We start from the raw sequence: 22,937 nt of genomic DNA on the forward strand, positions 1-22,937 counted from the left end.
TTATTAACTTGTTATTTTTGCCTAAGGAGCTGAGAGAAATATGTGGATTTCAGGTGTCTAATTTCAGATCTAATTGAAATCTTTTTGGTACACTCTTAGGGAATAGAATTTGTGCGCTATTAGAAAAACTGCCAGTTTCCCTAAAATTGCCCATGTGACTTACTCTAACTGAGCGGGTGTTAAGGAAAGAATCATTTTCATTCATAGGACCGCATGTCCAAATTAAGGGAAAAGAACTTAATGCTCATATCAATAACAGCAGCATTTAGCTGTAGGTTATTTTGCAGAGAAATGGTATAAATAAACTATTTATAGATGAGAACTTTAAAAGTCTATTAAGAATAGGCAAAGCATTCTTTACACAGAAATGGTTCCTAATATTAAAGCACACCAAAGAGCTCCTCCTCTCTGCCCTTCACAGATTATCTTTTCTTCCCTTGCTTTTGAATTAAAAGCATGCAGTTTTCACCTCCCTCAGGTGAACTCTTTTTGCCCAATAAAGCTGGTTGAATGTTCTCAGATTCCTTGGAACACAATAAGCAGGACACAGATAGAGAACACAAGGTTTCTGGAGAACACCTGACTTTAACGGTAAAACACATATATCTAAAACCTCAAGCTAAAATCGGGAACAAAATTTAATCGTACCAAAATTCATGCAAAGGTTGGGTGAATGCTTCAAAAAATCGATCAGAAAGCAATTATTAAGTGCCTATTCTATGTCAAGAACTTTACTAAGCACCAGGGATACAAAGAAATTAATAATAATAGCCAGCATTTATATAGCACTAAAGTTTGCAAATGAAACAATCCCTACCCCCAAGGAGTTTATGTAGGACAACATGTACCACCCCCCCATTTAAGAGAGAGAGAGAGAGAGGGAGGGAGAGGACAGGGCACTAATAGGGAGGGGATCCATAAAAGGCTTCATTTAGAAGATGATGTTTTGACTGAACTTTAAAAGAAACTAGGGATTCTAGGAGGCTAAGGTGAGGAGGTAGTACATTCGAGGCACTGGGAGGACAAACTATGTGCAAAAGCACACGAAATGGACGGTGGAATATCTTGTCTGAGGAAACAGTGAGAAGACCAGTTTGGCTGGACCATGGAACATATGAAGGGTTGTGTCTCCTAAGGCTGGAAAGGTAGTTTGGAGCCAGATTTTACAGGTCCTTAAATGCCAAACAGAAGAGATTATACTTAATCCTAGAAGCAACTGCGAATCAATCACTAGAGTTTACTAAACAAAGGGGTGACGGTCAGACCCTGGATCTGGGAAAATCCCTTTGGTGGCTTTGTGGAGGCTGAGTTGGAGAAGGCAGAAAAGGTGAGCCAAGAAGACCATTGGAGGTTATTGCTATGGATGTGGCTGGTTGCCACCTCTCTGGGCTTTAGTGTTCTAGTCTGAAGAGTTGGGGTAACAAGAATTGCACCTCTGCCTCCCTCACAGGGTCACTGTGGGGATCAAAGGGTACAGGACGTATACAGTTCTCTGGAACTATACAAAGCTACGTAAATATGCTGTTAATATTATTAGCACTCTTGGCTTAATGTGAGCACATATCTCTAGTCCTGATCAGCTCCCAGAGGTTCAATCACCATCTCTCCTGATGATTCTCAAATCTACCTCTCCAGATATCACAAACTGTATGGCGATGAGACGTCTAAAACTCAGAATGTCCCAAACTTATCTCATTATCTTTCTCCAAAAACCTTCTCCTCTTACTAACTTTCCTATTCCTGTCAAGGGTGTCACCATCCTCTCAGTCACCCAAGCTCACAAGTTATAAGCCATTCTCACCTCCTCTCTCACGCACACCCCCCACCCCTGCCGCGGCCGATCTGCCGCCAAGGCCAGCCAATTCCACCTTTGGAACATCTCTCAAGGACAGGCCCTTCTCCCTTCCGCCCTGGCACCATTCCGGATCCTGGAGCAGGCCCTCGTCACCTCACGCCCGGACAGCGGCCTGTCAAGCTCATCCTCCTCCTGGTCCACCCTCCACTCAGCTGCCAAAGTGAACTTCCTGAAGAGCAGGCCCCACCATGTCACTCCTCTGCCATTCCATCCTACAAGACACTGCCAAAGTCATTCTCCTCAAGCACAAATTTGGTCAGGCAACTCCTGCTCAATCCAATTCAGTGGCTTCCTATCCCCTTGAGGTTAAAATATCAAATCCTCTGCGGCTTTTAAAGCCCCACACAACATGGCCCCAACCCCTACTGGCAGCCTCACTGGACATCAATGCCCTCCCACACTCTGCAATACAGCCCAACCAGCCTTCTCTCTAGTTATCACATATAACACTGCATCTCCCACCTCCACACCTTTGAAGGACCACCTCGGAATAAACTGACCAGTGTCTGTGCTGGAATACATTCCTTCCTCACCTCCGCCTCATGCACCATCTTCTGAATGAAGCCTGTCCTGATTCCCACCCTCCACAAGTACCAGTGACCTCCCTCCCCAAATGCCTTCTGTTTAACTGCTTCATGTACATCTGTGTTTATCCACTTCATACTTATGGCGTCTCTATCTAACCTTAGTTGTTGCCTCTTCCAGTGGATGGTGAGCTCCAGGAGGGCTGGGATTGTTTCATTCTCTGGACTTGTCCCCTCAGTGCCTAGCACAGTGCCGCCCCAGAGCAGCTGCTCAGTAAGTACACATTTATTGAGTGATTCCTAGAGCTCTGTGTTCACATCTTTGAAAGAGGGTTACAGATTTGCTCTCCCTTCCCTAATATTTAGCAGAATCGGTTGGATAGTACATCCAGATGCAAATCATTCTGCCCATCATGCCGAGGGATATTACCAAAGTGGAAGAAATATTTACCTAATTTTGAACAGATTTACATTATTTTTTTTCCTGTTGTAACATGAAATCAGAGAGAATCAGGTGGAGCTTTTACCACATTTAACATCCTCAGAACTTCCAGCGACTTCATTTCTGTGATTCTTGCAATGAGAACTGATAAACGCTGGTGTTCTTTCACAGACAATGTGAAGCCCCAGGAGAAGGTGACAGGTGCCAGAGGGGAAAAGGGCAGACGAGTCAGTGGAGCTTCTGGGGATGGCAATCACAAGGCAGCTCCCCAGCGTTAAGGACTAACACATTCAACAGAGGCATTGTGATATAGCCTTCATCTAGAGATATCTGTCCAAGTGCCACAAGTTTGTCAATAATAATAAAAAATAATCATAACTCACACTTAACACAGCACTTTGTGATTACAAAACACCATAAAGCCCTTCATCTTCATATAGCCAGCAAGATAAATATAAAGAGAAGTGCTGCAAGAGAATCACATTGCAAACCCAAAAGTTTATATATGCATGTGTGTACATACATGTGACATATATGTACACATATTTTAATATGTGTGTATGTATTATGTACATAGAAAGTTATTATTGTAATTCCCATTCTACAGATGAGGAAACTGAGGGTCAGAGAAGTTAAATGATTTTTCCCATCATACCACAGAGCCAGGATTCAAAGATGGGTCTTGAAATTCACAGTCCACACTTCACCATGCTGCTAACACAAGTGTTGTTCTTATTCTCTTGTTTTTACCAGAAGTTTCTTTCAAAAAACACTGGTATAAGTATGGAATTTAGCTAGCATTTTATCATCTGTTTGAAGGGCTCCAGAAATATTTCATCCTTCTTTGCCCAACAACTAAAATCATTTTATAACAATTATCAAAACTCTGTCAGGTGCTACAACCACTTACTGTTCTAATATATTTTGTAATCACGCTTCAAGTCAAGAAAGAAAGATGGCCTATAAAATAAATGGAATCCCGCTGGAAACAACCTAGTAATTTGAGCTTTTTGCATCTTGGGGAAGGTAGAAAATTCTTAATTAAGAAATCATACTTAAATGAGGCTGTTTCTACCAGTTGCTCTGTCAAACACCGTAACAACGTAATAGAAGTCCAAAACATTCTAGTCCCTCCCTTGTGACTGGAGTGAGACAAAAGTTCCAAGAGGAAAGGTCAATCTTAAATTACAATGCATTGATTGCTTCCAATTGAAAGACTGAGCATCATGACACAACCTCTTCACACCAATTGTACACCAATTTGTAGAGAAGATTTTTTTAAAATGTTTCACAGTTAAATTCCCAGTGACCATGTACCTCCTACAATCAAGAAATGCTCCTGGGATATCTTTAAGAAACCAAGTAATTAAGGAAACCTTGAGAGCCCAGTTTCAGAGATTCAGAGATTCAGAGCTGGCAGCAACCTTAGAGATCTCTAATCCAATACCTCCATATTCAAAGAGCCTGAAGCCAGAGAAGGAAGGTGACCTGCCCGAGGTCTCCTGGGTTATCAGTGCTAATCAGGAATATACCCAGGACTCAAACACAAGTCCATTGACTCTGAATTCTGCCCTCTTCCTTCTATGCCACCTTTGCCAAATAAATGCCTTGTGAAAAAGTCTTTCACCTTCCACCCATCAACATGAAGGGTAAATAGAGGTCAAGATCTTTCTTGAACCCAAGGAAAAAAAATGGCTCCTCTTGGGGTCCTGTTTTCTAAGGCTCATACAATGACCTCAGACAACTAACTTTGAAGATACAAGGTCTGCAATGGCAAAGTTTTGCTGGAACTGCAAAATGCAATAATGAGCAAAAAGTGACCAGATGAAACTAAAGGTAGGCAAGGAAATTGTCTTTTCTATTGAGGAGTGTCCAAACCAGACTGACTCACAGCATAATGCTGTGAAAATAAAGTGAAAATCAGTTCCACAAAAGAACAAAACAGCACTAAATGTTTCAAAAGAAATAAATAAGTTGAATATAAATGACAGTGAGAAGGATTGATGAAGCAAATTTAATTTTAAGCATCCATAAAGACGGAGGAAAAATGTAAAAACCTTCAAGTCCATCCAGTGACATGGCAAAAAAAAAGTAGAAAGCCCCAGAATCCTTGCAATCCCTACAACTTCCACGCCATCCCACGCCCCTGTGTCTGATCCTGTGGGAGAGAGAAGTGAATGCACGTCAGGGAAGGATACCTCCTTCAAATGCCTGTATGCCAGTTGTTCTGCTGGATAAGTCTTCGGTTCAGGGCAAGAATGCTGGTCAAAAGAAGGAACATAACCTGAGACTGAGAAATGCACCTCCTCTTCTACCTCTCCTGGAAGCAGCAGCAACTCTGGGGAATAAAGAAGAAAGAAGAGTTCACCGAGTATACAACTTCACTAAATCATCTACCAGCCAAAAACATTCAAAACAAACCACCAAACAGACACTATACACAGGCAAGAGGCCCAGTTCAAAGTCCAAGACTGAATTCTGATGTAAAATTTAAGGTTCTTATGGGTCATTTTTACCAAAAAAAGAAAGTTATGATCCACATATTTTTATTGCAAGGTGTAAAGTTAGATTCTATTCAAAAGAAGAGGAAGATTTTCTAGGTGGTTTTGTTTTTAAATGATAGAATGGATTATCCTGCTTCCATCTGTCAATGCCTGACACATACACAGTAAGTGCTTAATAAATGCTTATTGATTAATGGATGGCACTTTCCAGATAGCACTGAGCCCCGGATCACTATAAGACTCTTCAACGACAGCCATGGACACTCAAAAGAGATCAACCCAACAATCCACACAGTTAGAAGGAAATAATTGGTAACAAGTGTAAATTGTCCATATTGTAACATTCAAGTTGGATGGGTAGCTCACTGAGGGAGTCATTCAGGATAGACAGAGACACATACACAAATGTGCATGTATTTTATATATGTGAAGTCAATCAGTGTATACATATGCATATGAATATATGCATACATATAATCATATATATTCCTATATATGTATACATAAGTATGTTATGTATGTAATATGTATATATGTCTTTGAAACATACTGAAAATAGGCTATGAAAATAGGCCCAGAACTAAGGAGGAGAAATAAACAATCCATCTACACTGCAGCATTTTCAGGGGCCCCAGGCTGCTCCTTGATGAAGAAGCACATCTTTTTAACATATTTTCCCAGTGATACTCATGCCTAGAAATCACAAAAACAAAAATCTCAGAAGATTCAAAATCGAGGTGACCCAAAAGACAACGGAAAGACACATGGTGGTTATAAACAGTGAGTGACTCAAACCAATGGTAATCTATATTTGAGAATTGTCCCCCTTCCCCCAAAAAAGCCCAACGTTAACAAGGACATGTATAACCAGAAAAGGAACTGGGTCAGTCTTATAGCCAGAGCAGGGAAAGAGAAATGGACAGCTGTGATCCACTATTTAAGACAAAAACAACACCCCAACAGAAATGTGCCTCCAGCACTCTGGGTACATCTCCTATGGAGGATCTATGGCAGGCCCTGCACAAGAATCAGATAGCCTCAAAAGACACGGATTAGTTAAGAGATACATGGGAAGAAGGAGGCTTCACATTAATAGCTGCATCACAGCAGAAAGATATTTCGTTTGGAGGGGAAGGGAGGAGGATTTTCCTAAATTAGTTTATACTATTTCCCCTATTTGCCCTCTAGTTCCACTCTTCCTGCTCCCAAAGAGAGAGACAAAGTAAGAAAGGAAAATGGCATGCTGAATTCATCATGCAACAATCTGGCAATCTCTCAAAAAAGACAATGCTGAAAAATAAGAAAGGCAGAAGGTAAGTATTTTAACTTTCAGCAAAAAGAAAACTGTCATATACAAAATGCACGGTCTAATTTTTAGCTCTGGCAAATAAGCAAAACATGCTTTTAGCTTCTTTATCACAGTCTTCAGAATCAGCAACTGCTAGTCGTTTTCCAATAGATTCAACATATGTGAATTGTTTCCTCTTATTTCTGCATAGGACCAGCAAAGCTGCCATAATGGAAAAAATGTACGTGTCAGACAGCTCTCAAAGAACCGTGAAATGTCAGAATTGGGACTTCAGGGGTCACAGAATCTGTCCTCTTCCTGGGCAGGAACCCTCTTCACCACATCCTCAGCACCTCGCCATCCCAGCCACTGCTTCAAGACCTCTGATGACAGGAAACCCCATTCTAATTTTAGATGGTTCTAAATGTCGGGAATTTTTTTTTCCTTTCATTGAGAAAAAATCTGTCTCTCAGCAACTTTCATTCATTATTCCTACTTTCTCCTCTCTGGAACTAAGTAAAATGAGAGAGGGTGAACAACAGCAATGGTTTTCTTCCTTGTCTTGAGTTTCTCTGGAAGTAGTCAGTTCCACAGGATATATCCAATGATTCACAGCTGCCTAGGATGCTACTACCAGGCTAGAGGATGATCCTAATTAAGCCACTAATTAAGTTTTTGGAGAAGGTGATTAATGAAGAGGAATGCCTTGGCTGCGGCCAATGACAGCATGAATAGGGAGATAAGGGAACAAGTACTGATATTGGGATGCGGAGACTTATTTGAAATGCACCTTGCTTCCCACCATGAGAGCAGCTTTTCCAATTGCGCAATGACGTGGTCCTCAGATGCCAGACCTCAAGGCACAGCTATGTGGGCTGGTAGCCTGTGCCAACCTGCTTTCCTTGGGTTTGAGCAGGGCTGTGGCACTTCTGCTTGTCTTTCTTTTCTTTTCTCTTCCTGATAGCTCAGTGGAAGGCAGTTGGGGTGATCCAAAGGTGGAATGAGCTGTCTCGCTACTAGGGTCAGTCAAGCAGTGGGTGTAAAAAAGATTCCTGTTTGGGCCTGAATCGAACCAAGCAACGTCTCTGACCCACGCAACTCAGAGAGTCAGGCAGTGTCATCTGTCTATAAGTGCTGTTCCTGGGACCGACTAAATAAAATGTCATATAAAGTCAGGGATTCTTAACCTGGGGACTATGAACTTTTTCTCAATAGGTTGATAAACATATTTCAGAATAATTGATTTCCTTTGTTATCATTCAAATAAATGTCCGTTTAAGAAACTGGTTTTGTATGCCCGTCATATACCCACGGCTCAAAAGCACCACCATTCTGGGTGGTATGAAATTGATTAGGAACAACACAATCCTAGCAAGGAGCCGATGACTGTAGGACCTACCCAGAGAAATGGTCTTTTATTTTATTTTTTTATTTTTATTTTATTTTACTTTATTTTATTTTATCTTATTTATTTTACTTTATTTTATTTTATTTTATTTTATTTTATTTTGGTGAGGCAATGTGGGTTAAGTGACTTGCCCTGGGTCACACAGCAAGTGTCAAGTGTCTGAGGCCAAATTTGAACTCAAGTCCTCCTGACTCCAGGGTCAGTGCTCTATCCACTGCGCCACCTTGCTGCCCCCAGAAATGGTCTTTTAAAGAAAAAGGCCAACACACTACTGTAGAATGAGTGGGGGGCATGGAGTTAGAGGACCTCAGCTCAACCCCCAACTCTTCGACTTAGCTGATGTGTGACCTTCTAGGTCACAAATGTGATTTAAACTTTCTGGACCTCAGTTTCCTCATATGTAAAATGGAGGCCAGAATAGAACCTATCTCACAGACGGTGGAGAGGATCAAATGAGACATTTGTGAAGCACTTAGCACAGTGCCTGGCACACAGCAGGCTCTGTAAAAATGCTTAGTCCCTTCCATTCGCCTTCCCCAGACTGCACTGCTCCAGATCAAGACCAGAGGTGTCAAACACGTGGCCAAGGATGTGGATGCTTGTTCTGGGTTTGCTTTGGTTTGGTTTGGTTTGCCCAGGGTCACACAACTGATAAGTGTCTCAAGCAGAATCTGAACTCAGGTCTTCCTGAGGTCAAGTTCCCCATTCTATCCAGCTGAGGTCCATCACGCCATCCACTGAGCACATACTTTCTCACACAGAAAAAGCTACTTTTTCCAAAACAGGCAGCGAGTGGAGGCTTGACCAATTTAAATTGCTTTGGAATAAAAATAACTCAACCACTGAGGGGCCCATTACTGCAGAGAGTTGTTATTGTTACCCTCTAAAAAGTCAGAAATTCTGAAACAGATACAGTTTATTTTTAATGTATTTATTTGTGATTGATGACCCCACTTGCTTGCAAAAAAGGATGAGACAGCATATAAAACAAAAACACATAGAAAAAGGACAAATTTTCATTTAAAATCTTCACCTAGTAATTTGAAGAGATTCCCTCCAGCTTTTCCCCACCCTCTCCTGCCAACATATGACCAAGAGCTATCTCTGAGTATGCTAAGTGCCTAGCTCTTCCTATCTGTCTAAATATTTCCTCCCGAGTTAAAAAGAAAAAAAAAGGAAAAGAAAAAAATGGATGGAGGTGATCTTGAAACCATTTCTGAACAAAATCAAAGCCTCCAACATGTGTGGACCAAGCCTGTCCCAGAAAATGAAAAGTGTACACTTGGACCCAGACTGTGCCAGGCAGATTCATTACAGAACTAGGCACAAAGCATCCAAACTTTCTATTTCCTTGTCTCCAGAAGTGTGGCTGGGCAAACTCTCCTCTCAAAGGGAATGCTTAACGAATGGCTACTTAGGGACTCCAGAACGCACAATGATAGATGTGATGCTCTTTTGAAACTTATCCTCTATTTGGATGTTCCACATACAATTCATTTGATACTGAATTTGCATCAAACAATGTCGAGGAACCCCCTGACATTTCACCTTTTAAAGCCTTCAAAAATTCATCATGAGGGTAGGATTTTCTCCTAATGTTTTCAATTTTGTAATGGAGATAAAGTAATTGAAATATTCTTTAAGCAGTGAAAAAACAGATTTATATTTCAATACACATTTATTAAGTGCCTACTGCAAGCAAGGCTGCCTATATGCAGGAGCTAGGGATATAAAGACCAAAAAAAAGCAATAATCCCTGCCCTCAAAAAGCTTATATTCCACAGATCTTGTGAATAGTCCTTAAAGTATAATGTAGCCACTATTTGCATAGGGCAGATAAAGGGGAAGAATGCCATGAATACACTAAGCTACTCTGAGTTGTAAATACAAGTTAATAAGCAGTAAAGAGAAGGTATTCCTCAGCTTTCACATCTCTGGTAATGATGGTACATATTAGGCATGAAAAGATAACTGCACTAGTGACATTATCAATAAAGAGAATCAAAATAGCTGGGAAGACTAAGTGGTGCTACATTCCCACCACAGATAGTGCCCAATTCAGGCTTTCTGCCCCACTCTGGTCTAGCAGGGGGATCCACCATCCATATGCACCCGATGGACAGCTGACTTATGCAAACTCAGGGAAGTGGGCCTCAAAGGAAGAACCAGTTCATCCCAGCCAGAGAAGTGACTGGGCCAAGCCAGAAAGGAAGCAAAAACAGAGAAGAAAAGAAGAGATATTCCTCCCTTAAATGGCTTCAGGAAAAGACTAGCGTTTACTGCAAATAAGGATTTTGCTGGACGCTGTGAGCCAGCTTGTCTGGAGCATGTGCGGCCATTCGATAATCCTCCGATACCATTGGGTTAACTAGTCTACCTTGAATTCCAACGGGAAAAAGCAGCTCTGGCAATGTCCAAACCAAGGCAGAACACTACTATTCTACAGTAGTGTGTTGGCCTTTTTCTTTAAAAGACCATTTCTGAGGGCAGCAAGGTGGTGCAGTGGATACAGCACTGATGCTCTACCTTCAGCACAGCTTCAGGTGACTGACTGTACAATGAGCCTGCCCTGAGGTGGTTTGTGTTCATGCTCCCTCTGGACAAGAGAATCCAGAAAGGCGAACTGAACACGAAAAGAGAATCATGAGCCTGAATGCGGAAAATATTTTGTGACTGGGAAAAAGTAAAGTAAAGGGCGGAAAAACGACAGGCAAGCCACTTCTTTGTCACCCCAGGCAAAGCTGCTGCTTAAATAATAACAACAGAATCTAATCAGCCAGCCTTCCAGCTGCCAAAATTATTCAGTCAGTCGCCTATTTAAAATGTCCCCACCTGAAATAAATATCTGCCTTCTGCTCAAATTCCTGAAGGGTACAAATGAGGCTCAAACTGCAATTCCCCTGGGTGCAGGTTATTTATTGTTTGCAAATGACCCAAGTTGTACATTAAGGAAACCACCCAAGCCCTAGTGGTCTTTTTAATCATTGTAAAGGTTCAGCAGCACCTAGTTCACTTTTCAAAAGTTTTTTTCCAAAGTTCTTCCCCCAGGGTGGGAAAGTTGTGACTGGCTTACTCCAAGCAGTCAAGACTTGGGCCAGTCCCAATGGCTTTGCCCCACAATTGCAGAAAGCCTCTTAGCTGCTTCCAAGAAGGATCATAGCATGAAGGCCTCTTCAGGAAAAAACAAGGATGAATAAACTAAGAGAGCAGCTTATGAAAGAAAAGAACTCCTAAATATTTTGAGGGAACTTGGAAAGAACCAAAAAGGTAAAAAGACATTATTTGTAATGATAATGACAATAAATAGTAGCTGGCCTGTACCTAGTACATTCAGGTTTGCAAAGCACCTTATAAATATTATCTCCTTCAATCCTCACAACCACCCTAGGAAGTAGCTATTAACATCCCCATTTTACGACAGAGGAAAACTGAGGCAGACAGAGGTTAAAGGGACTAGCCCCATGGTCACACTGCTAGGACATGTCTAAGACCAAATTCAAATCCAGATCTTCTGGACACCTGACCCAGCGCTCTGTGAGCTGTGGTGCCCCCTAGCTACTTTGTGCATATGTGATATAACCTAAATCAAATAACAATGTCATATTTAATACACATAAAACTCTTGTCAACACCAGTCAACAATGATACTCTCATTACTGGCAGGAAATAAGAACCGGAACGTCTATCTCACACGTTTATCTACATTATCATGCCCTCCAAAAAGTTAAATTTGTATCTGATAGCAGTGATAATAACACATATTTATCTAGTGCTCATGGTTACAATGCATATTATTACAATACATAGTACGTCATTTGATCTTTACCTCATATCCACTCTGAATTAGGTATTCTAAGCATATAATCCCCATTTTATAAATGAGTAAACTGAGGCCCAAGGTCTCAGAGGTAATGCTGCTTCTGATTTCTGAGCTGACCTGGTCCAGAGGCTGACCAGAAATTGTGAAAAATTTGCACATTTAATCAAGTGTTTAGAAAACAGGAGATTTTTCAAAGTGTTAATATTTTGAGATTGTCATAGTAGGTAACTTTTCTCAAAAGGCATTAAGATCTTCAGGGAAACGTGGATGTTGAGGATACATCTTAAGGCCCAGCAAATCCCTGATAACAGGAAGGACGTCCATCCTGCACCCTGAACTAGAACTCTGATTACTCAAGTAGTTTTATTAGTTCAAAGTTTATTATCTCCATGGAAAGCAGAGAGATGTTTGGTTAGAAACAAGAGGCCACCTCAAGGTCCGTTAGTTTTTGAGAAAAATCCAACAATGAGGGCAAGAGAGAAAGCATACCTGGGCCCAACTTGTGGTCAGTTTCTTCATCCATGTCAAAATCTTCCAAATCTAGAAAATTGTCTACCTGGGGGGAAAAAAGTCAAACCTATTTATATATATATAAAAGTCAAACCTATTTATATGTATATATATATATATATATATATATGTGTGTGTGTGTGTGTGTGTGTATATATATATATTGGACCAGAGAGGAGAGAGAGAAGGAAGAAAGGAGGGAGGGAGAGTGAGACAGAGACAGAGAGAGAGAAAGAGAGAGAGAGAGAGAGAGAGAGAGAGAGAGAGAGAGAGAGAGAGAGAAACAGACAGGGAGAGAGAAACACAGAGGAGAGAGAGAAGGAGGGAATGAGGGAGGGAGAGAGGGGGAGAGAGGGAGAGAGAAAGAGAGAGAGGGAGGGAGGGACAGAGAGAGAGAGAGAGAGAGAGAGAGAGAGAGAACCCCATTTTATTAAGTGCTTACTCTAGGCAAGAATAAAGAAATCCAGCTGAACTAAGTTTCCCAAACAAGCAGCAGAATCCATTTTCTCCTCAGATTTTGGTTAGACCAGTTACCATAGACCTAGACAGAACCCAAATACAAGAACAGGGGATCCCATTTAGAGGGTGCTTTGAAGTTGCCTACATTATAGATCCTCACACCATCTTGGGGGATCTCAGAGAGGGTTAGTGTGGCTCCTGACTTGCCAGGGCCCCTCATCTAGGTAAATGTCTGAGGATGGGATTCCTGATTCCAGGCCCAGCACTGCGTCTCCTGTTCCACGCTGCCTTTGCCAAATTACAAATGACCCCAGAGGATCCTGGCTGCGGAGCAATGCTAGAAGTCTTCCTGTTCAGTCTGCCTTTCCTAGAGATGCACAGTAGCACTCTGGAGCTGTAAGACAGCCCAGGTGGTGCAGGGGCTCAGAACCTCTTTCCAGGCTGCCCTCTCAACTCTCGGACTTTCTTGAGTGTGGCCCAGAAGCCTCTTCATCCTGGAAGCTCACTGCACCCCTGGCCTTCCCCCTCTAGCAGCATCCTGCACCCCTGCAGCCTCTCCTCATTGTCTCCCTCCTCCCAGAACCTCTGTTTTCAGGATGATGCCCAAGAAAGCACAATCTTCATTCCTCTGCAGGCCACCCTCCTGACTCCATCAGGCTTCCTCCACTGCTCCTCTCTTCCCTCCTCGTCCCTATCAGCTTACTCTGATGTGTTCTCTTCCCCCATTACAAGGTAAGCCCCTTGAACCCAGGACTGCCTTTCTTCCTGCTTCTCTTTGCTTTAGCACAATACATAGCATGTGGTAAGTGCTTAATAAATGTTTGCTGACTTACTGACTTGGCAAATAAAACCTTCAGGGTATCTGCACTGAAGAAAAAACCTTGGTTCCTTTGCAGGAACAGGCCACCTGAACCTGCCCCAGCTGGGGGGCTGCTGCCATGAGGATGGGCTTGGGGAGAAGGAGATGCCCTTGGAGGTACCTTTCAGCTCCACAGCCAGGATCCTCTGGGGTCATTTGTAATTTGGCAAAGGCAGCGTGGAACAGGAGACGCAGTGCTGGGCCTGGAATCAGGAATCCCATCCTCAGACATTTACCTAGATGAGGGGCCCTGGCAGTCAGGAGCCACACTAACCCTCTCTGAGATCCCCCAAGATGGCGTGAGGATCTATAATGTAGGCAACTTCAAAGCACCTTCTAAATAGGAGCCCCTATTCTTGTATTTGGGTTCTGTTTAGGTCTATGGTAACTGGTCTAACAATTAGAACCCGCTGTGCAGGGAGGAGTGGGATGAAGAACTGGAACTCTGGCCACTGGTGGGGGTAGGAGCCCCAGAGAGCACCAGTTATCTGTGCTGGTAAGTCTGATAGACCTGCCAAAGGTCCCTGAGCCTCCACAGTGCTGTCCTTGAGTACTCTGAGAAGGAAACAGAAGGCAGGGGAGAAAAAGATAATAACGGCTAACATTTACATAGCACTTTAGGGTGTACAAAACACTTTTCAAATGGTATCTCATTTGGTTCTCACAATAACCCTGGGAGGTAGGTGCTATTATTATCCCCATTTTACAGATGAGGAAACTGAGGCTGAGAAAGAGAAAGTGATTTGCCAAGAGTCAGTAGCTAAGTAAGCCTCTGAGGCAAGAAATCTGCAAAACAAAACATCCTACTTCAGGAACTTAACATGAAAGATGAGGAGCTAAAAAAGACAAAACAAAACAAAACATTGTCCTCTCCCACAAATACAATTGAAAATGTCTTTAAAGAAAAAGGGAGAGCACATGATCTTTATAGGCATAATGGCAGCACATCGCTGAAAAATAAATATCCCAGGTGAAATATTACCTCTCCCAGTACACAGACCAAATGGGAACACTTCAGAGCCCACTTAATTCATTTCAGGGGAACATCAGAGGGTGTAAATGATCCAATGATTTCACCAACAGCAAGCATAAGACCTATAGGAGTAAAGGCTAAAACCCACCCCAATACCTCCTTGAGTAACTGCTTATGCATGACAAAGTGCTTTCAAAGGGCAGTTTGGACCTCACAAATAGTATCAGTATCTTTTAAAAGATATAGAGCACAGTTTCTTTCTCATCAGTCCACCATTTCCCAGGCAACAAGAAGAGGTTACTTCAAAATCCTGAAAATAACTGGAGTCCCCTATTTTTTCTTCCCATGCTTAACTGCAGCCATTTGTTGGCATTCAAAAGGCGGCCCCCTTAACCATTTATTCTCAATGTAAATGCTGTGGGGAATAGTTTAGGAGTTTGTTGGGCTTCTGCATTTCTCACTCAGTATATTCTATGGGGAACAAAACTCACTTTTCTCTGTAACAAATAACCCTTCTATCTGCCAAGCATCTAGAAGAGAAGGCCCTCAACTCAACCCAACCCAAAAACAGAATGTTGTTGTCCAGTGGCTTCAGTCACATCTGACTCTTCGTGACCCTGTGTGGGGTTTTCTTGGCAAAGGTACTGAAGTGGTTTGCCATTTCTTTCTCCCACTCATTTTACAGATAAGGAATGGAGGCAAACAGGGTTAGGCGACTTGCCTGGGGTCACACTGCTAGTAAGTGTCTGAGGCTGGATTTAAACTCAGGTCTTCCTAACTGTAGGCCTAGTACTCTATCCACTGGGCCACCTAGCTGCCCAAATACAAAATGAAGATCATTAAAACAATAAAAAAAAGATGAAAACTACTTATGCCCCTCAGTGTGCCTGAGATTAGACAAGGGAAATCTGTTATATGATGGCTGAAAAAACAAAAATCATGCCTCACCTTCACCTTTCCTGCCCGATTTAGGTCACCTTGAGTGGAAATGCCAACTTTCTGGCCTTCGTCGATCACGATCTGTAAATACAGTAAGAATAAAAGACGGGAAAGGAAACAGCACAAAGCCCAAGCATGGCCTGGAGAGCACTAGCCTTCCCTTCTCTTCCCTGTTTATTAGAGGTGCCTGCTGAACCCACTCCACTAAAGAGCAGCAGAATCCACAGGAAGGGGCTTCCTGAGGCCTGGCTGCTATTTCTACCTCCCCTAACCTATCCACAGCAGAAGCAGGCCTCAGCTACTTAAACTCCGTTTCTCCTGTGTACAATGGGAATAACACAAGGAATACTGAAGGAACAAAAGAGAGAATGTTGGCGCAGACTTTTCAGCTCCTCAGAGAACATGGCTACTTGGGGCTCTCCAGGGTCAACCCAAAGTTCTTCTCCCTAAAAGCCACCCAAGGGCCTAAGGCAGTAATCCAAGGGCTCGAGAATGCCTAGGAGCCAAGGCCATGCATGGCCATTAGAAATCTGCCCCTGCTCCTTCTTCTTCCCCTCCCTACCTCCTGTACTGGGTTGGGGGGGGGGGGAGGAAGGAGGTAGGATAATAAATACTGCTTTATTTAAAAAAAAAAGAAAGAAAAAACTCTGCATCTACAAAAGAAAAAAAGGCCTATGATCTTAAATCCCATGAGCTCTCACTGGCCTAGGTTCTGGTACTAAATAAATAAATAAAGGTCATTGCTGTAACTTAGAAAACAGATTTTTTTTTCATATAGCCTTCTTTTCTAATCCTTTACAAAACTGCTCTCTGGTCACAGCTAGACCACTATACACAACCTGGCCACCAGGTTCCAAAACAGGGAAAGAAAATGCAAACTAACACACTTAAAGAAAGAAACCTTCTTGGCAAATTTACAAAAGCATGACGATTATGGATTTGGTTGCCAAATATGGATATGGTAAAACTTAAGGTTGTCCTTTGAAGCAGGTGGTTTTAAGACCACAAAAAAGTGAGTTTCATTTTCTACTCTAGGTTACTATTACAGTGGAACTCTTTACTCTAAGTAGAAGTACAAGTACAAATTAATTAATGGGTTCAAGAGAAAATCCTGCATGGGAGAGCCCTCGTAGATTTTGGAGGAAGTCTAGGGGGCGTCCATAACCACTGGAAATTGACACCTTAGAGCAGAATAAGAACCTCTTTGTTTCTGTCCTGGCCCCCTGGCTGGTGAGACCTAGGCACCTTTTCTCAGAATAATGCTTTAAAATGCATAAAATAGAGGTGGCTTGGGTCAGTTGTGCCACCCACCCACTCTGCCCTGGAACTCCACAACAAAGGTCACCATGCTATGGACACCGCCAAGGAGTAGGTCAGAACCCTAACAAGGCTCTTGACTTTCGTGGGATCACAAACCAAAGGAATCCTATTAACTCCCCTCATGCATTCATCTCAGCCTTTCCGGGTCTCCAATCACAACTGAAGCAGCCAGCGTAGGGTGACAACCAACACACGGAAGGAACTCATTGGTAAGACCCTGGATGCCCTAGCAATTACTACTGGGCTGGTTACCTTAGTGTTGGAAGAAGATGGCACAGCTATGCATACCGAAGAATTCTTTCAGACCCCAGAAGATAATACACATTTCATCTTGGAAAAAGGACAGAAGTGGACACTGGGTCCTAAATATGTTACTCAGGAGCAAAAAGAAGTCTGGAATAGCAAGAGTCACTTTGGACTTGTAAAAGATGAATCGCAAAGACTTCCTTGGATGCTTAAATGTGAAAGCCACCAAGTATGAGCTATACTCTGTGTCCTATGACATCAAATGCACATCTGCAAAGCTGTGCTAAGGCACTTCTTGCGGTTTACATCCTATGCTGCCCAAGTGACCAAACGGTTTCTCATCTTCATGGGGAGTTACATGTTCTGTGTGCTTAATGACACTGATGATTCTACTCCTCCTCTGAAACCAAGACCCAAGGGCTGGCTTTGATAGGGGCAGCGCCTTAAATTAAAGGGACTGTAGCTGGCTCCTTTCATTTCCTGCCCAATGTTAACTTTTAAATGCCTGGTTTCAGGGATGCCACTTATATTCTTAGATATATCTGAAAGCCAGCTTACGTGTGAAATCATACTTCTAGCAAGCAAATGCAGGAAAAGTACTGATGCCATGAAAGAAATAAAGAACTGGCAAACAGTAAAAGAAAAATAAAATAAAATGCATAAAATACATTACATGGGATTACAAAGAAAACCAATTATATGGAAATAAAATTAATACTTTTTTTTAAGAAACAAGCTCACGGACTCAAGGTTAAGACTCTAGCTTTAGAAGACAACCACGTGAGAGTAGAACATTTTGCAATCCCAATTGGTCCATCAGACAGCCCTTTATTAAGCCCCTGGTATGAGCCAGCGACCAAACAAGGTATCAAGAATTCAAAGGCACAGATGAAACAGTCCAAATGCTCAAAGAGTTCACATTCTCCTGGGGAGATAGATCCCACTTGTAAGACAACACATACATAATATACACAAAAGAAAGACCAGGTAAAGGTAGAAGGAAAGTACTTGCAGCCAGAGGAAGAACCAGGAAAGGTTTCATGGAGAAGGCGGGATGGAGCTGAGCTTTTGAAGGGAACTGGGCACTCCCAGAGGCAAAGGTGAGGAGGGAGGGCATTCCAGCCACAGAGGTCAGCCAGTGCAAAGTCCTAGTGATGGGAGCTGGAGTGTGGCGTGTGAGGTACATGATGTAACAGAAAGAACACACAAGTTAAGAATCAGATCTGAATTCAAATCCCAGTTCTGACACTTACTGGCCATGGGACCAGATACAAGGAATTTCCCCTCTTCCACCCCTCAGTTTCCTCCTCAGTATGATCGACTGTCACACTTACAGAACCTTCCTTCCAAGGCTGTTGTAAGGAAGAGGCTTGACCCAAAACAGGGCTGAGCAGGCCCCTCCTGAAACTTGTCATCCATGACAGCACCTGCTGGGGGTGCTGCTGGACCCCAACCAAAGCTCACATTTGGGCTACCACTTGCCAACATGTGATCTCACTGATCCTCCCTTGACCACTGGGAGGGTGGCAGATGCCATGACTGGCTGGCTCCCACACTACATACCTGAAACAGGGTTTCTCATCACACTTACCTGTTACCAAGGACAAGTCTTACTATTTCTGTTTAATAGATGAGAAAACTGAGGCTCAAAGACAACCCCGGGCCCTCCAGCTCAAGGGTCCTGACTGAGTCCACAGATACATGGAGGTGCCCCTGGTATTACCTGCTCTTCCTCTGGAGGATGTGCTGTGGGATGGAGAGAAGGAGAAAGGCGCTCATTCCTGACGCTCTGAGTTCCAGGATACACACCTGTGGCAAAGCTGTTTCCTGAAGAAACAGCTCCAGGTGTTCTGTTCTTGATCACTTGACGATCTGGAAGGATAAATGTTTTTATATTAGAAACCTCCTCGAGGCCCCATGTCCAAGGGATCCTTTTGTTATGAAGCACCTTTCTTCCAAACATTTATACCTACTTGATAAGCATACCACTTAGGGCATGAATACATCTTATTAATTCTACTGAATAGGTAAGGAAATAAAAGTATGTGAAGAGATTGTTTGCTCTTGTCACAAGGAAACAACATAACTAAACTTCCCTCCTGGGATAAGAAAGCAGAAAGCACAATCCCTTCCTGTAAGCAAGACTTCATTGCATATATGCCAGGGAAAGAAAGTTGTTTAGCATATTTTCAGGATGCCTTCCAAGCAAAATGACTCAACAGACTTACCAGTACGCCTGTGCTTACAGGCTTCTATAGTAACAAATGGGTACCTAACCTGGATCTCTCTTCTCCAGATATCAATGAAACATCTGTACTGACTGAAAGAGGATCTCCAACTATGAGATCACAGAACCATTGAAGAACTAAAACACAAATCTACTCTAGAAGTAGAAATCAATATCAGTGGCTGCTGGAAATTAATGGCACAATCCAGAGGTGGCCAAACAGTGGTTTGTAGGCCATTGACAGTTCTCTATATCGACAATTCTCTAGGGATCTGGAAGTGACTCTCAACTCTTACCAAACATTACTGCTGCCAAATCTTCTAAGAGAAACATAAAGGAACACCATTTGATCACTTTGGCCATGGTTGGCAACATGAACCTTTTTTTTTTTAAATATGAACACTAAATGAATTTACATGATCCCCTGTAGAGGGATCATGCTAATTATCTCTATATCATTCTACTTTTAGCATGTGTGTTGCCAAAGAGAGTATAACACAAACGTTTATTCTGGCAACACAGCTAGAATAGGAACTGTGACTTAAAGAATTCAATTACCTATTAGGAAAACTATCAGCATAACCGACCATATCAACAACAAAACTAACAGAAATCATCTGATTATCTCAATATATGCAGAAAAAGAATTTGACAAAATACAACACCCATTCCTATTAAAAACACTAGAGAGCACAGGAATAAATGGAGTCTTCCTTAAAATGACAGGTAGCACCTATCTAAAACCATCAGCAAGCATTTTATGTAATGGGGATAAGCTAGAAGTATTTCCAATAAGATTAGGGGTAAAACAAGGATGTCCATTATCACCACTGTTAGTCAATATTGTGCTAGAAATGTTAGCTTTAGCAATAAGAGAAGAAAAAGAAATTGAAGGAATTAGAATAGGCAAGGAAGAAACAAAGCTATCACTCTTTGCAGATGACATGATGGTATGCTTAGAGAATCCTAGACAATTCAGTGAAAAATTACTTGAAATCATAAACAACTTTAGCAAAGTTACAAGATATAAAATAAACCCACATAAATCATTGGCATTTCTATATGTTACTAACAAAGCCCAACAGAAAGTGATAGAAAGAGAAATTCCATTTAAAGTTACTGTAGACATTATAAAGTATTTGGGAGTTTAGCTGCCAAAACAAACCCAGGAACTATATGAATACAATTACAAAACACTTTTCACACAAATAAAGTCAGATCTAAATAATTAGAAAAATATCAGTTGCACATGAGTAGGCCAAGCTAATATAATAAAAATGACAATTCTACCTAAATTAAATTACTTATTCAATGCCATATCAAACTACCAAAAATTATTTTATAGAGCTAGAAAAAACAATAACTAATTCATCTGGAAGAACAAAAGGTCAAGAACATCAAGGGAATTAATGAAAAGAAACACAAGGGAAGGTAGTCTAGCTGTACCAGATCTTAAATTTTATTATAAAGCAGCAATCATCAAAACTACTTGGTAGTGGCTAAGAAATAGAGTGGTGGATCAGTGGAATAGGTTAGGCATGTAAGACACAATAGCCAATGACTATAGCAATCTACGATTTGATAAATCCAAAGACTCCAGTTTCTGGGATAAGAACTCACTATTTAACAAAAACTGCTGGGAAAACTGGAAAAGAGTATAGCAGAAACTAGACATAAACCAACATCTTACACCCTATACCAAGTTAAAGTCAAAAGGTGTACATGATTTAGTTATAAAGGCTGATAAGCAAACTAGGAGAGCAAGGAATCGTTTACCTGTAAGATCTATGGAGAAGGGAAGAATTTATGACAAAATAAGAAATACAGAACATTATGAAATGCAAACATTTTGCATGATTTTGATTAAATTCAATTGAAAAATTTTTGCACAAACAAAGCTAATGCAACCAAAATTAGAAGGGAAGCAGAAAATTGGGAAATAATTTTTACAGCCAGTGTCTCTGATTAAGACCTCATTTCTAAACTATGTAGAGAACTGAGTCAAATTTATAAGAATACAAGTCATTCTCCAATTGATAAATGGTCAAAGGATATGAACAGGCAGTTTTCAGAGGAAAAAATTAAAACTATCTATAGTCATAGGAAAAAATGCTCTAGATCACTATTGATTAGAAAAATGCAAATCAAAACTACTCTGAGGTACCACATCACACCTATCAGATTGGCTCACATGACAAAACATGAAAATGATAAATGTTAAAGAAGATATGGGAAAATTGGAACACTAATGCACTGTTGGTGGAATTGTGAACTGATCCAACCATTCTGGAGAACAATTTGGAACTATGCCCAAAGGGCTATAAAAATGTGCATACCCTTTGACCCAGAAATACCACTTCTAGGTCTGTATCCCAAAAAGATCATAAAAGCTGGAAAAAGACCCACATGTACAAAAGTACTTGTAGCAGCTCTTTTTGTGGCGGCAAAGAATTGGAAATTGAGGGGATGTCCATCAACTGGGGAATGGCTAACCAAGTTGTGGTATATGAATGTAATGGAATACTACTGTGCTATAAGAGATGATGAGCAGGTGGACTTAAGAAAAACTGGAAAGATTTATATGAACTGATGCTGACTGAAATGAGCAGAACCAGGAGAACATTGTACACAGTAACAGCCACATTATGCGATGACTGACTTTGAAAGACTTAACTGTTCTCAGCAATGCAAGGATCTAAGACAACTCCAAAAGACTCACAATGGAAAATGCTATCCACATCTAGAGAAAGAACTATGGAGTCTGAATGCAGATGGAAGTATACTATTTGCTCTCCTTTTCTTTTGTTGTTTTGTTTTGTTTCTTCTTTCTCATGGTTCCTCCCATTAGTTCTAATTCTTCTTTCTATCATGACTAATGTGAAAATGTGTTTAATATGAATGTATAAGTAGAGCCTATATCAGATTCCACATCATCTTGGGGAGGGGGGAAGAGGAAGGGAAGAAAATTTAAAACTCAAAATCTTATGGAAGTGAATGCTGAAAACTAAAAATTAGTTAATTAATTATAAAAATAAGGCAATTACCTAATGAAGTGACTACAGACTTTTACTTGAATCAATTCATTCCCAAATCAGACTTTTCAAGGAACTTTTTGGTATAAATAAAGCTGAGAATTGCTGAAATAAAGGGCATGCTTTTCTCAAACTGAATACAACACTCACCCAGCACCAGATCACTAACAACATAAATAATTAATGATAAGAATAATAACAGAATAAAGACCTGTCCCAGAGCTGTTTTATCAGGACTTCATAAGATGGGAAAAGGGAGATGATAGTCAACCGGGTGAAATGGAAATAGAGAACCTGAGCCCAGATGTGGGCTCTGCTACTTGCCACCTGTCTGATTTGGATCAAGCTCATTTATCAATCCTCATTTGTAAAATGAAGTGGCTGGACCAAATGATCTCTAAGTTCCTTCTAGCTCTAAATCTTTCTTCCTATTATCCTAATAGTTCAAACTTGGCAAACAATATAAGATTTACAAGATACTTTCTTCACAATTAGCCTGTGATATGTAGTGCAAATAGTTCATCCCCATTC

At 41.4% G+C, this 22,937-nt stretch overlaps 1 protein-coding gene and 1 pseudogene across 4 annotated transcripts in view; one reads left to right on the forward strand and one right to left on the reverse strand.

Moving 5' to 3' along the window:
- Window positions 1–22,937, reverse strand: part of CUNH11orf74 (chromosome unknown C11orf74 homolog) — a 103,212-nt gene that overhangs the window by 14,786 nt on the left and 65,489 nt on the right. For 3 of the 4 annotated variants that reach the window (XM_027837822.1, XM_027837823.1, XM_027837824.1), the window contains 4 exons: window positions 18,871–19,019; window positions 15,591–15,662; window positions 12,331–12,397; window positions 5,020–5,159 (listed from right to left, as the gene is read on the reverse strand). In XM_027837822.1, coding sequence (XP_027693623.1) covers window positions 5,020–5,159; window positions 12,331–12,397; window positions 15,591–15,662; window positions 18,871–19,019 — 428 coding nt within the window. The remainder of the gene's footprint in view (window positions 1–5,019; window positions 5,160–12,330; window positions 12,398–15,590; window positions 15,663–18,870; window positions 19,020–22,937) is intronic. The other variant, XM_027837825.1, reaches the window with a different exon arrangement.
- On the forward strand, window positions 16,933–17,577 carry LOC114024709 (annotated as a pseudogene).

This window comes from Vombatus ursinus, unplaced genomic scaffold (genome assembly GCF_900497805.2).
Source record: "Vombatus ursinus unplaced genomic scaffold, bare-nosed wombat genome assembly UNPS02014822.1, whole genome shotgun sequence".
NCBI lineage: Eukaryota > Metazoa > Chordata > Mammalia > Diprotodontia > Vombatidae > Vombatus > Vombatus ursinus.